This window comes from Athene noctua, chromosome 1 (assembly GCF_965140245.1).
Source record: "Athene noctua chromosome 1, bAthNoc1.hap1.1, whole genome shotgun sequence".
Taxonomy (NCBI): Eukaryota; Metazoa; Chordata; class Aves; order Strigiformes; family Strigidae; genus Athene; species Athene noctua.
Window position 1 is genome coordinate 68,874,786 of NC_134037.1, and position 18,940 is coordinate 68,893,725.

At 40.1% G+C, this 18,940-nt stretch overlaps 1 protein-coding gene across 3 annotated transcripts in view; it reads left to right on the plus strand.

Annotated features, from left to right (window-relative positions):
• The window catches only part of AIG1 (androgen induced 1), a 127,199-nt gene extending 109,664 nt beyond the window's left edge, over positions 1-17,535 (plus strand). For all 3 annotated transcript variants that reach the window (XM_074924457.1, XM_074924465.1, XM_074924447.1), the window contains 3 exons: positions 3,696-3,811; positions 13,525-13,688; positions 16,847-17,535. In XM_074924457.1, coding sequence (XP_074780558.1) covers positions 3,696-3,811; positions 13,525-13,688; positions 16,847-16,884 — 318 coding nt within the window. In that variant the 3' untranslated portion in view covers positions 16,885-17,535. The remainder of the gene's footprint in view (positions 1-3,695; positions 3,812-13,524; positions 13,689-16,846) is intronic.
• The last annotated feature ends 1,405 nt before the right edge of the window (positions 17,536-18,940 follow it).

An 18,940-nucleotide genomic window follows, 5' to 3' on the forward strand; every position in this document is an offset into this window, starting at 1 on the left:
CTGCTCTCCAGAGACCAGCACTTTCTAGCAGACCTAGCAAGCATAAATATCTGTCAAAGCTCCCTTCTCCGCTGCAGGGACAGTGATGTGGCCAGAGGGGTTTGATCAGGGCAGTGCTCTGGCCAGGTAATGGGGGCTTACGGCCGCACTTCAACTCACAAGGTGTTCTTGGCAGATGGATCCTTCAGAGCGGGGTTAGAAACGGGTCTGAGGGTCACTGCCTTGGCACTCCAGAGAAAAAGGAGTTTGTGGCTGGAAGAACACCTTATCAGGTAGCACTGCAGTCGTGGGGAGGGGTAATCTGACAAGGTACATTTTCTTGCAAGTAGATACAGTTACTGAGCCAAAGCCAAGAGCTCCTGCTAGCGATAGGGTTAGCAGGGCTGGGGGCTATCCTAGCACAGGCAAAACTGTCTCACAGGAGCAGTTGGTCTCAGTGGGAGCAGAATAAGATATCCAGGTAAAAATGCTGCTTTGCTTGTAAATAGTCCATAATAAAAGTGCTTTATTAATATAGCACTGATTACTAGCACTAGCATATTTTACTACTATTACAATACTATACTAGTCATTATACGCTAATTATAAATATGCTCATTTCTTAAAGACTTTAAATGGAGCAAAATAACAACTACTGGAAAGCCATTACAGCAGTTAATCATCCTCTCCATTTAAACTTCCATGTTACTTGAACTTCCTCGTTCCTAGTCTTTTCTCAAGTAAGCCCCTGGAGATACTTTGACAAACAAGGTGAGAAATAATGTGCTGTCCTCCAGCCTGCCAGTAACTAAAAGGGATCAGTCCAAGAGATACCAGTCAGGCATCTTTGATCAGAATGGTGTGATCTTTAACAAACAGGTCAAGGAAGCATCAATGGTATTTTCTCTCTAAACCTCAGATTGCCATTGACCCCAGTTTATTCCAAAATTTGGTGGCAAAAGCATTAGAGGGTATGAAATTTGTGGCCTTCTACAGCTTTCCCAGCCCTCATGGATCCCACTCCAAACACATTTGACCCCTGCTCAACTTCACTAAGCTTCAGTCCAGGTACCAGTCTGATTCAGATTTGGTATTTGTAGCTCCAGAATTTTAACTGGCACTGTTTGACAGAAGATATCCCTACCTACAAAATTTAATGTTTTTTAAATTAAGGCTTTTGGAGGGGCAGAAATGTAGGAAAGGGAGATTTTTATCTTGGTTGTAGTTTCGGTAAAGCATATGAGAAAGCTTTTAAGAGTGTCAGTTTCACTAGAACATTTTAAACCAAAGTTCATAATCTGGATTTGTAAAACAGCAGTGTTTGCAGGTAGCATCGACATTTGCTAAATAAACTAAGATTAAAGATACACATCTGATTTTCTCTTTACACTTTTAATTGCATTGTACTTTTAACAGGATTTTGTACACAGTCTTTAGTGATACAGCTCATTATCCTCTTTCCCTGCCCCCTTACCTTTAGAAGAATGCAGAAGGGAGAATTTAGGGAAGTAATGACCTATTTTATTATATAATCACAGGAATTCGGAGGTGGGAAAGGAGAAAAGGACTCTAGATTAAGGGTTAGGGTTGATTGCTGAAATTATTTTAACTACTTTTTAATTGGCAAGCTGTTGAGTTGTCATCAGTGAAGAGTGCATCAACAAGCAGTATCTAAAGAGGATTCAATTGAGAAATGAAGCTCACAAGCTCTGTAGCTATCATCCTTACAGTGAAGAGTTAAGACTAAGTGACTGGATCACAAGAATACATCATACAAGGAATATCAAGGGTGGGGTTTGAAGTTAATAGTCTTTGTTGCGTTATGGTTTTTTCTCTGAAGAGGTTATGGAGGCAGAGGAGGAGACATTTGCACAGCCTCCAGCTACCCTGCTTTTGGGGCTATGCAGAGTGAGGTACTGATCTCTGTCTGAAGACCTTTTCCATACAGATGCAAGACATACAGGTGAATCTCCAGGGCTTGCTTTGCTGTCAGTCCCTGTTAATAGACTCAGAAGGTCCTGTGCAGTTTATAGACCTCTCATCTAGTAGTGGGCACCTCTGTTGCAGTCACATGTAAAACATCTTTGTATTCCCCTGATGCTGTGTATAAAGGGTGGGGGTAGAACAAGTTGTTAAAAGATGAAGAAATTGAAAGCTCCCCTAACTGCTGTATTATCTACCTGATATTCTCCAAATGCTAGTCATTAATTACTAATGCCTTGAAAATCAGAGCAGTTATCCGATCCAAATTATGTTACATCTCTGAGCCAGAGTATTTCCATTATCTTATCATTTCCCATTCAGACAATTCTTCCTTCTCCGCAGTTGTTAAAGGCTCAGACCTCACTCTGTTGTTTCCTCTCATTTGGACCTGTTACCTACACAAGGATATTTCTACTCCATGTCTGTCCTGTCTTCACATTGGTGAAAATTGGTGTGGGTTTACAGAGTAATTATTACAGACTTACAAATCTGTCCCTCCAGCTCCCCACAGAACTACATGTGTGCATCCGATGGCAGAATGTGGCCAATGTAAACCGTAACTTTCTTTACCAGTTGGTGGTCAAATGCTTAGGGAAGGATTGTACCTGGTTTAGGACTTAGGCTGCCCTTGCAGTCCTTGCACCTACAGATCTCCCCGTGGACTGGGCAGGAGAGTTCACAGTCACAGCACACCCCAGAGCCAAGCTCTCAACTGAAATAATTCCGTTTGTACACCAGTGATAACTTGGCACCATGGTGGCAAGGCAGGGTAAGTTTCTGGAGTCACTGATAAGGCTGGTCCTATTGAGCTGTGTATTCAGAAATGATGAGGTTTATTTCCTGGCACATTTGTTCTTCACTTATGTATATTTTCATGCCTGCCAGCTCTCTGAAATCTAGACATCGAGTGTTGGGGGCAGGCTAGATGCAATTTTTCATGCTGTTGACATTAATTGGATGAACAGACCTTCTCAGAAGGGGCAGTGTAGGAAATACGTATGGAAAAATGACAAAATAAAGGAGTTTCACAGCTAAATAAAGACAAGTGGCTGAAAATGGTTTTTACAGCTTTGGCTTTCATATGTTTCATTTGGGAATCTAAAACCATTTCGTACAACAACTAACAAATTAAGATTCACAACACCTTTCTGAAGAAGATAATTGCTCCTGTCTTACAGATGGAGGAACAGAGGTATTGAGGCTATCATTTGAAAATATGTCCCCTGTTTTTCAAGTTCCCAGATTGAGATACGTTTAAATCTAATTCTCAGAAGCATTAAATACCTCCATTTATATTCATTCATTTGGCATTGTTTGTGCATAGTCTCTGGAAATCAGATGTGTTGCCTCCTAACTTGAATGGTCAAAATAACCGAGGTGATGTGGCAAAGAACACAGAGCAACTGCAAGGCCAAACTGACTGGTACTGGGACTCGTGTCCCCTCATGCCACATCCCCTTTTTACTCACTGAGTATCTCCCTTGGATTCCTAGACAAAAGGAAAAGCATGTTCTGCTTACTTGGTTTTCCTCTGCTCTCTCAAACAATTGGATGTTACAGCAATGATATTGTTTGGGTTATTGATCAGTATGGTCATTTTACCTTGTCTTTCTCCCATCAAGAAATTGTCTTCAGGTTTTTGTGATTAAATTTCTTATTGTAGAACTAGCATGGAAATGCAGTGAGAATCGTTTGTAACACCTGATTTTCCCCCGTTGTTTTGGTTTTTTCAGCATACAACAGTTTTGCCCTTTGTATTAATCGAGATGAGAACAACACATCATCAGTATCCCAGCAGGAGCTGTGGACTGGCTGCAGTGTGCACCTTCGCTGTTGGCTATATTTTATGGTAAGGGCTGTACATGCTTTGTTTTCATATTGTATTGGGGGTTTTGTACTGCTAAATTTGGGCACATATTTCATTATGGATATAATCACTAACAGATTCACGCTGCATGCCTCGTTTGGTCCAAGACCTGGGCTTTGTCTGGTTTCCCCAGATGCTTATATTTTTAGAAAGTATATGCCAAACCTCACACAACAGGAATTTGTTGAACAATCCCATGTAAGCAGTGGCCTTTCCAAGGCTACATTTTTCAACCTTTTTTCAAGCTAAATGTTTTTCTTGGATCTTAGTTTTATTGCTTAGGGTTTTTGTTCTATCAAATAAAATTGAGAATAGGCAAATGATTTCCTGCATCAGTACTGAAGCGGCAACAGAAAAGATAGAACACTGTCCTTTTTCTTTACTAGTTCATAAATTCTTTCTGTAAAATTGATTACAGAATAAGCCAGTAATCCAAACACCCTGAAGTTTGTTTTTAAAAATGCAAATGTTTGTGAAAAATTAAACTAAACCAGAAATAATCTTTCTTACACAACATTAAATTAAGTCTTTGGGCAGTTTCTATTCAAGCACCTGACTTAACATGACAGAGTTGATTTACTCTGGTCATTCTAGTATTTTATTTTTCACTAAACCTTTGTTTTATTTACAGTGCTCCTGAGATACCATATATCCTTTATCCCTTCTGCAAACATTTCATGACCCCCTGTTTACTTCTCATGTTCTTTCTTCTCACCTCACAACATGCTTCCCTCAGCTAAGAGAATATTTTCCAAAATTGTGGATAATGCTTTTTCCACCAGTTAGGTGAGATAAAACTAATGAAAGACAAACATGGGCTCAAGACACTACTGTCATACTGCTTCAACTAAGCAACTTGCCCCTTCGGTCCAATGAAAGAGAGGCCATTATTTGTACACGTATACGCTCACAGAGTGATCATAAAATGCTATAGTAATCCAGCTGAAGTGGGATGTTGTGTCCCAGGACAACAGTCACATTCTGCCCTTTGCTTTTATAAACATACATATCCTTCTTAAAAAAAGAATATTTGTAATTGTAAGATAAGGACAGCCTCATGCAAAAAGGCACATAATGATTCCTTCAGGAGGAAGTAATTTTTTTTTAAACTACATATAATAATGCATAACTGTGACATTTCTCAACCTTCCTCTGAAGGGTGCCTAGAGACAGGTTGGCAGAGGTACTGTACCTGTGATCTGACCTCTTGTGGCAACTGCTGTTTTCTCAAAAATCATATGAATAGACACATGCAATAGTATTCAATAGGCATAGAAAATTGACACGATCCCGTTCTGCAAGTGAAATAAAACCAGAAGTGTCTTAAAATCTTCTAAGAAGCTGTTATAGTATCAATGTGATACATGTCTTGATCCTGCCTATGACAGTGCATCTACATCCTACACCTACAAGTATAAGGTAAGAGGAAATTGTAAGACAAGTAAACCAGGGGAAGAAGATCCTGCATTAAGAAATTAACTACTAAGCGAATACTTGGTTACAGCCTAGATCATCTCTCTTTGCTTTTGCTCTTTATTGCTTTTGCCGGCATGCACATTATTTCCAAAATGGATAGAACTACTCATAAGTGACTCACCTTCTTCCACACTGTGATTTCTCTAAAGATGATCTGACATAATTATTCAGCCTAAAAGGTCATCCTACTAAATTCTGCACTTAAAGCCCATTTCACAGAATACCATAGAATACAATACCAAGTTGGAAGGGACCTCAAGGATCATTCTACTCTTATGAAAGAATGTCTTTGGAGGACACTGGAGGCAGACACAAGCTACACTGTGCCATCATCTGGAAGTTCTACATGTCTTCAGCCTGCTAGTGGTATTGAAGCCTCTATCCAAGATTTGGTTGAGGCTGCAAGCAAAATCTTGGCTCCATGATATCAATACAATATATCTCACTTTCACAATTCGGGAAAATGTACTAGAAAGTATGAAAAGTGAGCATTTTTTCATCCCGCTCACTCAAAGTGTGCTTGCCTTTCACACCTGAGGTCCACTATCTTCCTGCTGCTAAGTCTGACCACACTGAAGTAGAGACCTTAGTCACTCTGAGGGTTTGGAATTACTTAATTTGGATATGCTGGTCTTGTTGGTGTACCGTTTGACCCGTGGAGGTTAGCAGAGTGCATTAAAATGAGACTACACATGCAAATGGCCTAGTTACATACAGTCTGGTGGAACTTCCTTCCTTTGTACCTTTGGTTGTGCATGGATCGCCTGCTGGGGCTTAGTTCTTGATTTAATGTCTTTTTACCTAGAAGTTAGGTAATACTACTTAAGAATTTGCCCTCACTGCATAATTTTTCCCTCAGCAGAAGTGTTTTCACTGCAACTCTCTCAGTATAAAGTGGAGACAGTTGCTAATCAGCTGTCTACATTTTGCCCTTGAATTTTGAACTCTCTCCCCATCTCTGCTGAAACCTATTTACCATGCTACATGATTTGTGTATCATCTTGCACTTTGTACTGTAAAGGAGCATACAGGAAGATATTGTTTAGGTTTGATTCTGTTAATGCGTTTTTTTCAACTTCAACTAGAGGATAGTTTCTGGTTTATTTCATGTGTGGCTGAATCTTTCATATATGAAAGAGGTGATGGTATAGTAAGCTTTTATTATATATATTTGATAAATGAGAAAACAGGCAAACAATTCTGAATAGAATCACTGAAGTTGGAGGAACATAGCTAAATAACTTGATATCCCCTGATCATTATTCAGAGACACGTTACTTGAAAAACATCCTTTCTTGAAGAGTAAAACCTTTTTCTTTTTTTTTTCTTTTTTTTTTTTTCATTCTCTCCCTTCAGTCAGAGAGCATTTGAGTAGGCACACTTAGCTCATGTGCTCTCTGTGAGGGGGAACTCTTCCTTGCTCTTAAGGAACTGTGCCCAGGCAGAGCATTCACAGACTTGCATTGCCTGTTGCAGACCATACATGGACTTTCAGGATCAAGGCCATGGGATAAGATGGGAAAGGCCAATTGGCTTTATTTAGCATGGCTTGTAAAGGTCACAATTTGTGTTGAATTGTTAAATCTAGACACTGCTAAGAAAACCCAAGAGCTTGCCAGTACTACCAGAAAGTACTGCCAGTGGGTGTATGGAGTTGGTTGTCAAGGAACAGAAAAGAGCCAGAAATGTGTTGCTCCTTGTAATAAGAATGACCTCATGGTAACTAATATCAGAGCCTAATCTGTCCCTAAAATAAACTGAGACAAATATGTTTATTTTAAATGGTTTTCTTGTTCCCTCTGCTTTTGAGCACTTGAGGATGCCAAAAAACCAGATCCTAAGAACCTTACTCCACTGCTCTAGTCATGCTGGGCTACGTGTTTGGGAGCAAAAGACTTGACCTGCTTTCTTGTTGCTGTCTCAGATCCACTAGGAGCTGCCTCCACATGTGCCAAGCTTGGACTTGATTCATTCCTTCATTTTTTTGATAAAGCTATTTAAAGAGATCAGGTGCCTTTAAACTTTCGTTTGAAAATAAAGTTTCTCTTGAAGTGACTTTAGGAGAGTTCTTTAGATTTGCCAAGGGAGAGCATTTAGATAGAGCGATTTGCTGAATTCCTCTTGAACAAATTTAAGAAAGGAATGTACACTGAGAAGTTGGAATTAATTTGACATCGATGCTGTCAGCCTTGCTCTGGGATTTCCACTAGCTATTCTCCATAGAAGGAGAGGAAGATCAGAGCAGATGTTGGCAAAGAGGTGAGGGTGTAGACTGCTGGGACAAACCTTGACATTGAGAAGGGAGGGCTGGAGAGGTAGAGTGTGAAGCTTGGTGGGAATTGACATCATGTCGATAAAGGGCAGGACTGAGAAACCACAATTGGTTGGTTGCTGGTGCCAGCGGAGCAGGAGAGACAGCGTGGCTGTGCTAGGGTTTGCTGAGGGTCTGTATGTAGGGAGGAGGTCACAAATGCTTTTGGAAGTGAGCGCTGGGGACAGAGGTTCAGTAGAGATCAGAGGAAGCAGTGGTTGGGGAAAAAGTCCTTGAAGCAAGTAAAATAGATCAACTAGAGCCATGGATTAAAAGAGAAATGGGTAAGCAAATGTGCAGCTCACAGGTCAGCAGCTTGAAAGCTGAAATCATGCAAGTAAGTGAGAAAATCTGGGAGGGGGAGAGAGAGAGAGAGACAGGATTTGCAATCAGAGTGGAAGGCTGATGGAGAGGTGGGTGATAGATGAGACAATGCAGAGGAGGAGAAAAGAGTTGGAGCCAGAGCTACTCAGAACAGGAAAGAGTAGGAAGAAATAGAAGCAGCAGAAATAGGCCAGGAGAAGATTAGCGTCCCCTGTACCTGACCCAGAAGGAGGGTGGGAGAGCAGAAGTGTGTTCAGCGAGAGAAGGCTGCATGGATCCTCAGCCTGTTAGGTCTGACATAGTCATTATGGACTGTTAACTTTCTGGCTCTCCTCCACCTCCACATCCTCCAATGTTTCAGTCAAAGCAACAGTACAATCACAGATGACATGCATGGATAATACATTCTCATTTGCTTGTGCAGCTCGTTAAAATATAGCTCAAGAAGGCATAGCAACCATTACTATATTTAAAATGAAATATTATTTATCGAAATAGATGACTTCCAAAGATGACAACACCTTGCAGCGAATGTGCAGTTTCTGTCATTCTAGGTACCTGTACATAAACACAAATTTCTGCTAAGCTTTTTTCATCCCAAAGGGTGCCAGCACCATGTCATGCTGAGTATCTTTTGCATGTGACATTATTTACAGTTGCAGTTTTCCAGAACTTGTCTTGTTCTGACTGCATAAGCCACTCCATATCAGTAGCACAGTCTTATGATCCACGTGTTGTTCTGCACCACTCAGATCAATGGAGAAGAATCCAGTGTAAGAAACTGGAACAAGACTGGATGATTGCTGTTATTTCCTAACTGGTGACAGTTTATTAAACTTACTTTTTAGGCTTTAAAATTTCTAAACAATGTGCATTCCTGGTATAGGTGACTTAGGCCTGACTGGCTGGTATTATAAGCAGCCCAGCATCTGAATGTGGCTGAGATCTTAACTGTTCTGATTAGATGCAGAACAAGCTGGTCTATGTTTTCAGGGAGCAGAGGGGAGGAAAAAAATCATCAGGATTTATGAAAATGTGCCTCACATCAGTCAGTATTAGAATCCAAAAGTAGAACAGATTTAGTGTGGGTCATTGAGTTCCTGCCTTTGAAAGCACAGGGTTGGTTCCTACTCTATAACCACAAATGATTTGTTCCTTAAAGTTTTGAATGACTCAGCTACTGTATGCCCCATCACCTCCTTTGGGAGACATTCCACATTTTAATAGTTCTGGATAATGTTCTCACTTTCTGTGGAAAAGGAAGAGAGTGATGCTAGAAAAGATCATGAAATGCAAGTGTAGAAAATGCCCGTGTTCTGTTGTTTGGTAAAGAGTAGCCACAAGAGGAACTAGCCTAGGATTTGTTCAGGACCAAAGATTCAGCCTTCTTTTCTGCCAGTCACTGGAATCCCGAATGGCACAAGAGATGTGGGAAAGGATTTTCTACTGCAAGAAGTAACAACACAAGAACTGCCATAGTAGATCAGAGTAGTCATGTAACCAGGCTCTAGCTGTAGCAAAAGTCACATGCTTCAGAAGAAGATTAGCAGGCAATTTTGGAATAACCAGGCTGTAAGGGAAATTTTCTTCCAAAACCTATGTCAAGAAGTAGATGCTTGGATCCTTCAGTCTTGATGATTTATATGCTTTGTACTCTTTGAATTTAAGCATAACATTCTTATTGCTCGTACAGTCTTCTGACTTAAGAAGCTTGTTGAGAGTTGCATGTTACAGCCCAGAGAAGCGGAGTGGACTAAGTAGACTTCCACGCTTGTATACTTCAAAACTTTTTTGAATATCTTGATTTCAGTGATGTATCGCTGAAAGATAGGGTAGAGCATTCCAGAGGTTAATTAGGCATCATGCAGAAAGATATTTCCATTATCAGATTTTAATTTCTTGTCTCTGAGATCTGTTGAAGTGCTGCTTCTATTATGAGAAAGAGCACTGGGAGGTCTTCAGCCATTTTATGACATGCATTATTATAATATTCTGTGTCTTCTCATTCATTGCTCTTGAAAACTTAGACAGCCCCTCATCTAGTAGTTCCTGTTCCCAGAACACATAGTACTGAGTGTTATTCAGCTGCAGATTTTGCTGAAGGACTCAACTCAGGCAGGAAATGGGTGGAGACTCTCAGAGCTCCTCTATGTGCCACCAAGCTGTGATGCAAACTCCTGTAGCTGAAAGCAGCCATCATGAAGGAGCATCCGTTTTCTGAAATGTGTCTTCCATTGCAAAATCTTTCAGGTGTCATGCTTATCTGCCATTATATCCATATGTTGAGCTTGCTTCCACCAGGACTAAGTTTTACAGGTGCTGTTGTAACAGCTGCAGTACTCAAAGCAACAGGTAGAGCACGTGTAAACAAACCACAAAGTTCCAACAATTTTTTGTTGTTACTTTTTCTCATTAACAGAAGATCTAGAGCCAAAGAATAAATGTACATGTATCTTCTCTGCATAGTTCTCATTGCCTTCTGATGACTTTGATAGGAGAGATATACAACATCTACTGTATACTAGAAGTGAAAAACAGCTACAAAGTCAAATTTTTGACAGATTTTTTAAAAAGAAGCAATATTGTGTGCCTTCAGATCACTTTTTCTGATTTTCTACACCAGCTGGTTGAAAATTTCTGAAAATCACCACTTTTTTTAACAGACATTTTAATTTGAATACAATGTGTGAATATTTCCATTCCTTCTTTTCTTAACAGTTCTAACAAATGGCTAAATTAGCTTGATGACCTGTAACACATTCATTTTTGAAAACACTTGGTGATGTCTACATGGGCTGCCACATGGAAGCAAAAGGCAGGGAGGTTCAAGTTAATTTTATCTTTTCAATAGTAGCCGGTCCAGTTTTAGTTTAAACTTTTTCTCCTCAGTTTATTTTTATCTAAACGACCCATTTTTTTATACCTGCTCAGTAACAGGCTCTTAAATTGGATCTAGATTTGCACTCCTAAATAAACCTTAATGCATGCTCCCCTGTGCTTATCTAATAATGAGGTTGGACAGGAATAATGACTACTAGAATTGCAACGTTGAAGGCATTCATTAACATCAGTAATCAGCAATCTTGTGTGGAAGCTTTATGCCTACGGTTGATCAGCCCTTTGTTGTGCGGCATCGAGATAGCTTGTATTCAAGCAGGAATGAATCCATTAAGAAAGGCCATCAGGTGAGGTTTCCATGGCAGCAGTCGGCCCTTTGCTGCTCCTGTTTGTGGTATAGACAATGCAGGAATAGTCAGTATGTCACTGCTCAGTGGAGAGAAGGCTAATACTACTCCATCCCAATGTTGTGAGCAGCATGGTACAGCTCATTTAAGGAAGATCAGGTGGGTTTGTGACCATTGTCTCCCAAGTGTTGCTTGGTACCTCTTGTGCTCAAAGCATGAGTTCCTACAGCGTGGCTGCACCAGGGGCAGGCATACAACAGCTATGCTGAATGCATGAGCAGTGTCACCAAGCAATGAATGGAATGGGCTCCTGTGCTGGGCATCAGAGAACAGAGTTCATGAGCTGTACTCAAGGACTCTGAACTAACCAGAGATCTCTGACATTCGGGACCTCATCAGTGACTTATTGGTTGGAGTCACTGATGAGCATAAAGGCATTCTAGTAAATGCCACTTGGTTCATGAAGTTGGCTACTCAGGCGCAGTTTAGAAGATCCCTTGAAAAGTCCCTCTATGAAGGTGCTTTATAGTGCTGGACAGTTTCATCACACCAGAAAAAATAAGTGAAAAAGAAGCACTGGCTTTTTTCAGTCTTTTTCCTTGGAGCTTGTTTTTCATGGAATCATCATGAAAGCAAATGAAACTGAAAAACATTAGGCAATACTAGACACTCCATGCTAAGCCAGCGTGGGAGTAGAGGACAACCCGTTACCTTCTACCCAACTGTCCTGTCTTTTTCTTTGATCAAGAGGAACGTGGTATCCCCTGTTACCATGGGTTACACAGGAACCATTTATTTTTTCAGATACCTTTATCTTGTCAGGTTAATTCTGGCACGGAGGAATGTTGTGGAAAATAACTGTAAAGTACAGAGATCATTTTCCATATGTGAACTCATTTGGAGAAAGCATTTTTATCTGCATTTAGATCGTGCAGATTAATTTACTGACACATGTAAATTCCTACATGAAGTGTCCAACTGTTAAGGGTTTGGCTGTAATAAAAGCTTTTCTAAGGAGGAGGGAAGCTATGACAACCATGTACATTTCCAGGGTGATGGAGAATCGTTAAACAGGGATTCTGTACTCTCTGTGTGACAGGCATTTTATGGTAACAGTTTTGGGTGGACTTCTGTGTCTCTGCCCTTCAGGAGCCTATGACTGTTGATCTAGTAATCAAAAGCCTTCCTTAAACAGAAGTATCAGCAAGTGAAGCAAATCATACCGACATGGAAAACCCCAACAGTAATAGTCCGTGCAGCAGCTGAGTCTTCTGTAGCTGTGCTTCACCGGGAGCTTCTCTGTCAAGTTGCTGGGTCAGAAAGGAAGAGATTTACATTCTTGAAGAGAGCCTAGCACCTCACGGGCCCCAGCCTATCTACTCTGAGCGCTTTTCCTGGTTACCCTCTATGATGTTTGCTCAGTTGTTTGGCAGCATTTGCCTTTCTTAGCTTCCACCTACTGGAATGTGTGGACTCACTCTGCTCACTCTGACTTCACCACTCATCACATCAGATCTCAATGCAAAAACTATCCCTTCAGAGGGTACACGTGTCCACTGCCGTCACACGCAGCAAAACCACATACCTGGAGTGCTTTGTCAGGATGCACTGTAGTAAAGCTGTCTCCTGGGTTGGTGTACCAGCAATCTCCACTGTAGCTAAATGCTAAAAATCTCTGTCACCAGCAAACCACCATCATTTCTTTTCCTTGATTGTACATTGAATGTGGAGCTGGGCAGAATTTCACTGATGAGGTGGTTTCTTTATTTTTAAAGTGTTTATCCTATCTAGAGAAAAATTATTACATCCCAAATAATACCAGGTAACTGAAAAAAAAGGAGGAGCACCCTAAAATACAGGTGCTGAAGAAATTATTCTCTCAAAGAGAAGCTGAGCCATGTGTTTCTGGCAAACCCAAAAACTGTCACATTTGCCAGGTGTAGCAAGAAGCAGCAAAACCACACAAACATGTACAAAATGAAAGAAAGATGCTGCAGAAAGCAGAGAGTTGGGCTGTGTATGAGAGATTGAGAACCCCAAATGCTCTCTGGATAAAGAAATTGCTTGAAACAGAGGGTGCTGCAAGAAACAGGGGTGTGTATTCCTCATAAATACAAATGCAGCAAGGAAATACCTGCCTACATCAGAACATGACAATTGGCCAACTGCTCATACTAAATTTAAGACAAAGCAGTAAGAATGTGGGAAATCAGTCCTACTTTCATCATTTGTGATGTCTGTTCTGGGTGGATGTCATCCAGGTGCTCCAGTTCAGTTCCAACTTGCAGCCCTTTCAAATAATTGCTTTTCAGGTTACAGTAGCTAAGCCTATAGCCCAAGGTACTTTTGAAAAACAGGGCTGTGAAATAACAGTACTTGTTATTTCTGTTTTGTTTCAGGGTGTGCTGGATTCACCACGTTACAGGAGTGTGGGTATACCCGCTTCTTGAGCACCTCAGCCCAGGTGTCAAAATAATCTTTTTTGCAGCTGTTACTATAATAATTAACGTATTCTACTTGGTGGGAGAGGTCCTGAACAACTACATCTGGGATACCCAAAAATGTGAGTATTGTTTTAAGAATGAAATACACTGTTGGGACTTGAGCATGCTCCCCTGAAAGTTGAGAAGGTTTTAAGCTGGCTAAAACAATGGAGAATGACAGAAGTTCCACTGAGATGTCTTGCTTGCCTGCTCTTAAAAGCAGCTGGATGAACAGAATGGCTGCTGGAGATCTTGATGATCTATGAATATGGGGGGGGGGTGTGTGTGTGTGTGTGTATAACTTTCAATACTAATTCAAGAGCTGTTGGCAATTAACTGAAAGGTTTACAACCGGCTTATTAGCAGATGAACCTAGATGCAACTAGAATAAAGTATCATTCTGTGGGAATGCTGTTAACAGTAAGCTTAGACTTAGAAATACATTCTTCTAGTATTTTCAGGTATAAGGTGTCTTCTGCTTATAAATTTACTTAAGGAAAATGAATATATTCATGTCAGTAAAGTAATAGGAATGAAATATCACCTTAGTGCAGGGTAAACATAACTGTGCAGACTCTACATCATCTACCCTGCCTAGGCCACCCATTGCCGAGTAGAGAGAAAGGGAAAATAAGACAAAGACAAGATTAAAAGTAGGCTCCTTTAATTATGAAATATGTTTTTCATTTATCAAATTGCCTGAAATAAGCAAACAACATTCATAATCGCTGCAGTGGAAAATCACAACTGGAGTGAAATCCATGCTCCATGGGAATTCTGTCATTACACTGTTGGGTCCATAACACGTTTGGACCATATGGATAGCCTGTATGCCCTTGTGGGAGAATTAGTGTGTGCTGGTTAATACACCATAAATTCACATGGTAGTTTATTACACACACAAATCTCTTAACAAGTCCTCCAATACTAGGTATAACCTAATGCGAGAAGCTCAAAGCAGTTTTATTTGTCATTTGCTCATATTAGCGCCCAGGTATAAAGTGTCTTTTTGGTTTTGCTCTAGAACCAGCAATCACGGTCACAGTGTTCAAGTCTAGTTTTCAGTCCTCAGTTTGATGTCACATTCACATCTATTTAACTTACTTAATTCAGGAAAGAAGTTTCTAAAAACATCAGCCGCAAGGAATAATGTCATTTGACCTAAGTCCTGTATGAAAAATAATAATGTGATGAAGAATCACAGGTTCTCACAAAGTCCATGAATAAGTAAATGGTGGAAAATGTCCCACACTATTCCATAGTAGACATAACAAAACCCCTGGTTCTTGTGGCCCTTCACCTTAGAGGAGCAAATGTCAATCAGGTCATTCTTCCAACCTCTTCCAAGGTTCACCATGGCCTTATTATCCCCTCCATCATTTCCTTGATATGGTTAAAGAATATTGATCCAAAGTCCTTTGTGGCTCAAGCACTTGCAAACCAGAAAATGCTGTGAATCACCTGCTGGTTTGCTGTGCTTGAAACACTTTGTATAAACCTAACCTGAAGCATATGGCAGGCACACCACAAACAGCAGAGGTGTAAAATAATGCCAGTCTGTCACCATGTGGGACCCAGGAAAATATTATTTGAAAACTGTACATTTAAAAGAGGCTTTTGATCAGTAAGCTTGCGAATCAAAGCAGTCTGCCACAAGAAGATTTCTGGGGTGAGAGGGGGTTGTTTTGGGTTTGGAGTTTTTTCCTTTTCCTCTGGAGATGAATTAATAAAACCTCACTACTGACAAAATGATTTGCAGTTAGTTTTTCCAAGTTAAACCACAAACATGGTAGGCAAGGAAAAATTTGCCCTTTGTACAAGCCAGTGTCTGTCCACAGTTTTGAGGGTAGATCTGCATTCCTGCCAAACTATTTGATGCATCCGCAGTAGAGTGCTTCGGAAGAAGGGAAAGACACTCTTTTAAAAAGGCAAATAAAACAGCTCATTTAAAACTATTGGAAAAGTTCCTTCCAGCAGAAAGCAGAAGACTCAGGATTGGCTCTGGAGCAGCCTTGTAAACCCACTGTAATCTTTTGGACCTGGCCTCTTGTTTTGGTTGTTAAACCTTCAACTGTGGCTCTTCCATTACATTGGTTTGCCAGCAACACCCAGGGCCATTGTACTTGAGCTGCTGGCAATGCACAGACCCATTTGTTTCCATGTTGCTTCTTTCAGCAAGGCAGCTCTGCAGTTGTGCTTTCTAACTGCAGATGGGTCTTATTGTTTCCCATACTGAAATTAATTAACTGTGTTCTGAAAGTGACTTTCGGCGTACCTACCATCTACGCATATATTGCATTAGCAGGTGATCTTACTTGCGACTGAATTTTCCTCTCAGCATTCTCAAATATTGCTTCTCTTTTGCCTTCAGTCCTCAGAAGTCTTTCTTTTCCAGCATGCAGGAGGCCTGAAAACCTCCAAAAGAAATATTTGTATTTGAGATGTCTGGCAGAGAGGGCTTAGTCAGAAGAACAATACTTTTGTCAGATACCAATAGTAATTCATTGTCCAGGAACAGGCATATGAAATAGCTGCATGTTTTCATTGCCAGAAAAAACACAATCTGCTGCCCGGCCCAGACTTTGCTCAGCATAGAAAAGAGACAAGTCCTGCAGCAAGGATAATTTCTTTGAGGAGCCCTACGCTCAACTCAGCCCTCCTGATACTACTGAAAGACATGGCCATTACAAGAAGAGAAAGGCACCCTATTAACAGTAATTGATTCTTCATCCTTGTACTCTCAAAAAAGGGAGACGTACTTGCAAATGTTTAAAAATCCAATGTTTTAATAGAGGGGGGGTTAAAGTTATTGAATTCTGAAACAGAATTTTAAAAACTTGCTTTCAAACAAAGTCAGCTGCTTAGCTTCAGCTATAATAACATCTACTTTAATTTGCTTGTAGGTAAGCAGAGGAGGTGAGGGAAATAACTGTTCTCAGACCCCTGCAGCCGTCAAAGGCTGAGCGTGCAGCAGGGGGTTAGGCTGATTTGAAAATGGTGCGGAGGGAGGGAGGATTGTGCAGTTCATTACTGGACAACCACTGCCATCAGGTGTGCAGATGTTCTTTTCGTTCACAGCAGGTGAGGTAACACATGCAAGAGCATGTGAGCAAGTAGGGGAGAAACAACAGCAATAAAGGGAAAAGAAAGATTAATGCATTAGAAGAACCTCTCTAAGTAAACTCTTCATTTTTATTAATTGAGAGATTTTTAAAAGCTTTTCTCCATATGTTTTCAGGTATTGAAGAAGGAAAAGAAAAGCCAAAATTGGACTGAACAACAGAGGCAACATGGAGGATTATTTATGATTCCATGGAAGATTTCTCATCCCCAACAGAGGTTGGCATGGAGAGGAATCTTTTGGAAAGGAGGAAGTTTAATGGGCCCTCTGCTCAGCGCAAGGTTATTTTGGGGGTTTATATGGAGGGAAAATGATTTTAGCTAAGAATAATAATAATGTTTCAACCTCCATTCCTATTTCTCCATTCTTGCATGTGACATACACATATAAGATGTATATTTATCTCCACGGCATTCTCAACATGAATTTCTTGCATCAAATAAGTCATTAAATCATTGTCATTAAATCTTTTCACTTCCACCAAGAACAATGAGCCCATTCTCTGTATTGTTTGAGAAAAACTTAACCAGATAGGTCTAATATGGGGAAACAAAACAATCCTATATATTTCAAAGTACAGTGTAAAAATACAGTAGAAGTTAATTGCATGAATGTATCCAAAGAAGAATACAATCTGGCTGAAATATTAATGTAACACTATGTAACAGCTGCCTTAAATTGCTGATGTTAATAATTTTATCAGTCCAGTAAAATCTTACTTGCAGTGTTAGACTATCTGAATATGATGCAACTTTTCTTAAAAAGGCCTAAATAAAGATCATATTATCCCTACGTTTCTATTTCTTCATGCTGAGTCTTGAAATTCTAGATGGATTGATGGCATTTGAATGATATTCCAACAGCAGCAGCAGCGGTGACAGACGTCACATTGTGACAGATTATCAACTGTGGCTTAGGGTGGGAAGCCCAAAGCACAAACCCTGTTGACTTGTCATTTGAAGGACTTGCATAACTCATGCTCTGCTGTTAAGTCTAGGACATTTTTGCAATTTTTTTATTTCACAGGGATTGTTTCCTTCACTGAATTCAAGAATTCATTCTGATGGAAAGAATCTGTTAAATAAAAATAAGAAATGCCAGAATGCCACACAGCTGTACACATTCTGCTAGAGCACACTCTGAACGTCTCTGCTGTATTTATTGCACTACTGAATGGCTGAGACCTCAAAAACTGTCTGTTGATGGAAAGATTCCTCTTTCTCAGCAAGTTTTGCACCTGCTCAAGATAATTTTTCTTCTTTCTTCTTCTAATACCATGCCATTTTAGGTGATACTGGAAATGTATCAAGAATATAAAGAGAGCAGAAACATCAGAGATCAAAATTGCATAGCTGAATCCATAGGTAGGCGTCCAAGTGAAAGAAGATGCCCTTTCAGAGGTGCAGCATAGAGACACTTAAAATTGTCATTCCCCATATCTGTGAATATTCAGCACCTCAAAAAAATAGACTACCAAGCTTAGATCTCAGCTAAGCCCCTTGGGTTGACAATGTTAGCCAAAGGCAATATGTACATGACAAAAAATGTGGTGAGTTTTAATTGGTTTGAGGAAATTTATAGTATTCCAAGAAGGTTTGAACGCAAGTTGTCTTCTCAGATCTCAAAAAGTTCTCCACCCCCTATGAGCTTTGAATTATCGTATTTAAAGTCAAAAACATTTTAGAGCATTAAATCCAGCCTATGATGTATGAACCATGATATAAATAACTTAGAGGCCTGTGTACCCAGAGAACGCTCTTCTAGACTGTGTTCATTCCCTTTAGAATTACACAATCTATCATTCTTAAGAAAGATGATGGATGTATGATGACTAAAGTAAAAGTGACTTGTAAGCTTGCCAGATTTCAACCATCTTGGCTGAAATTGTCCCTGAAAGGTATTTCTCTTGGGGGAACTATTTTTTTTTGGTGGAAAACTTTTTGTCAGAACGAGTCATCTATTTCCAAGTGCAAGGCTGTGAAAAAAAAAAAAAAATCATCTGGAAAACTTTTCTCTACTTTTCTCTTGCTGTGAAACTGGGTCTTTGGAAGAAGGATAGCATTTGTTAGTAACACTTCTGAATTTATGGGGAAAATCTATTTGTCTTTGTCCAAGTTGTAGAAAAATTATGCCTGCACTTCCCTGTAGTGCACAGGTAATTCTCCAGTGTTTATCAACATCAGGAATGATCCATCTTGTGGCTCAACAGGA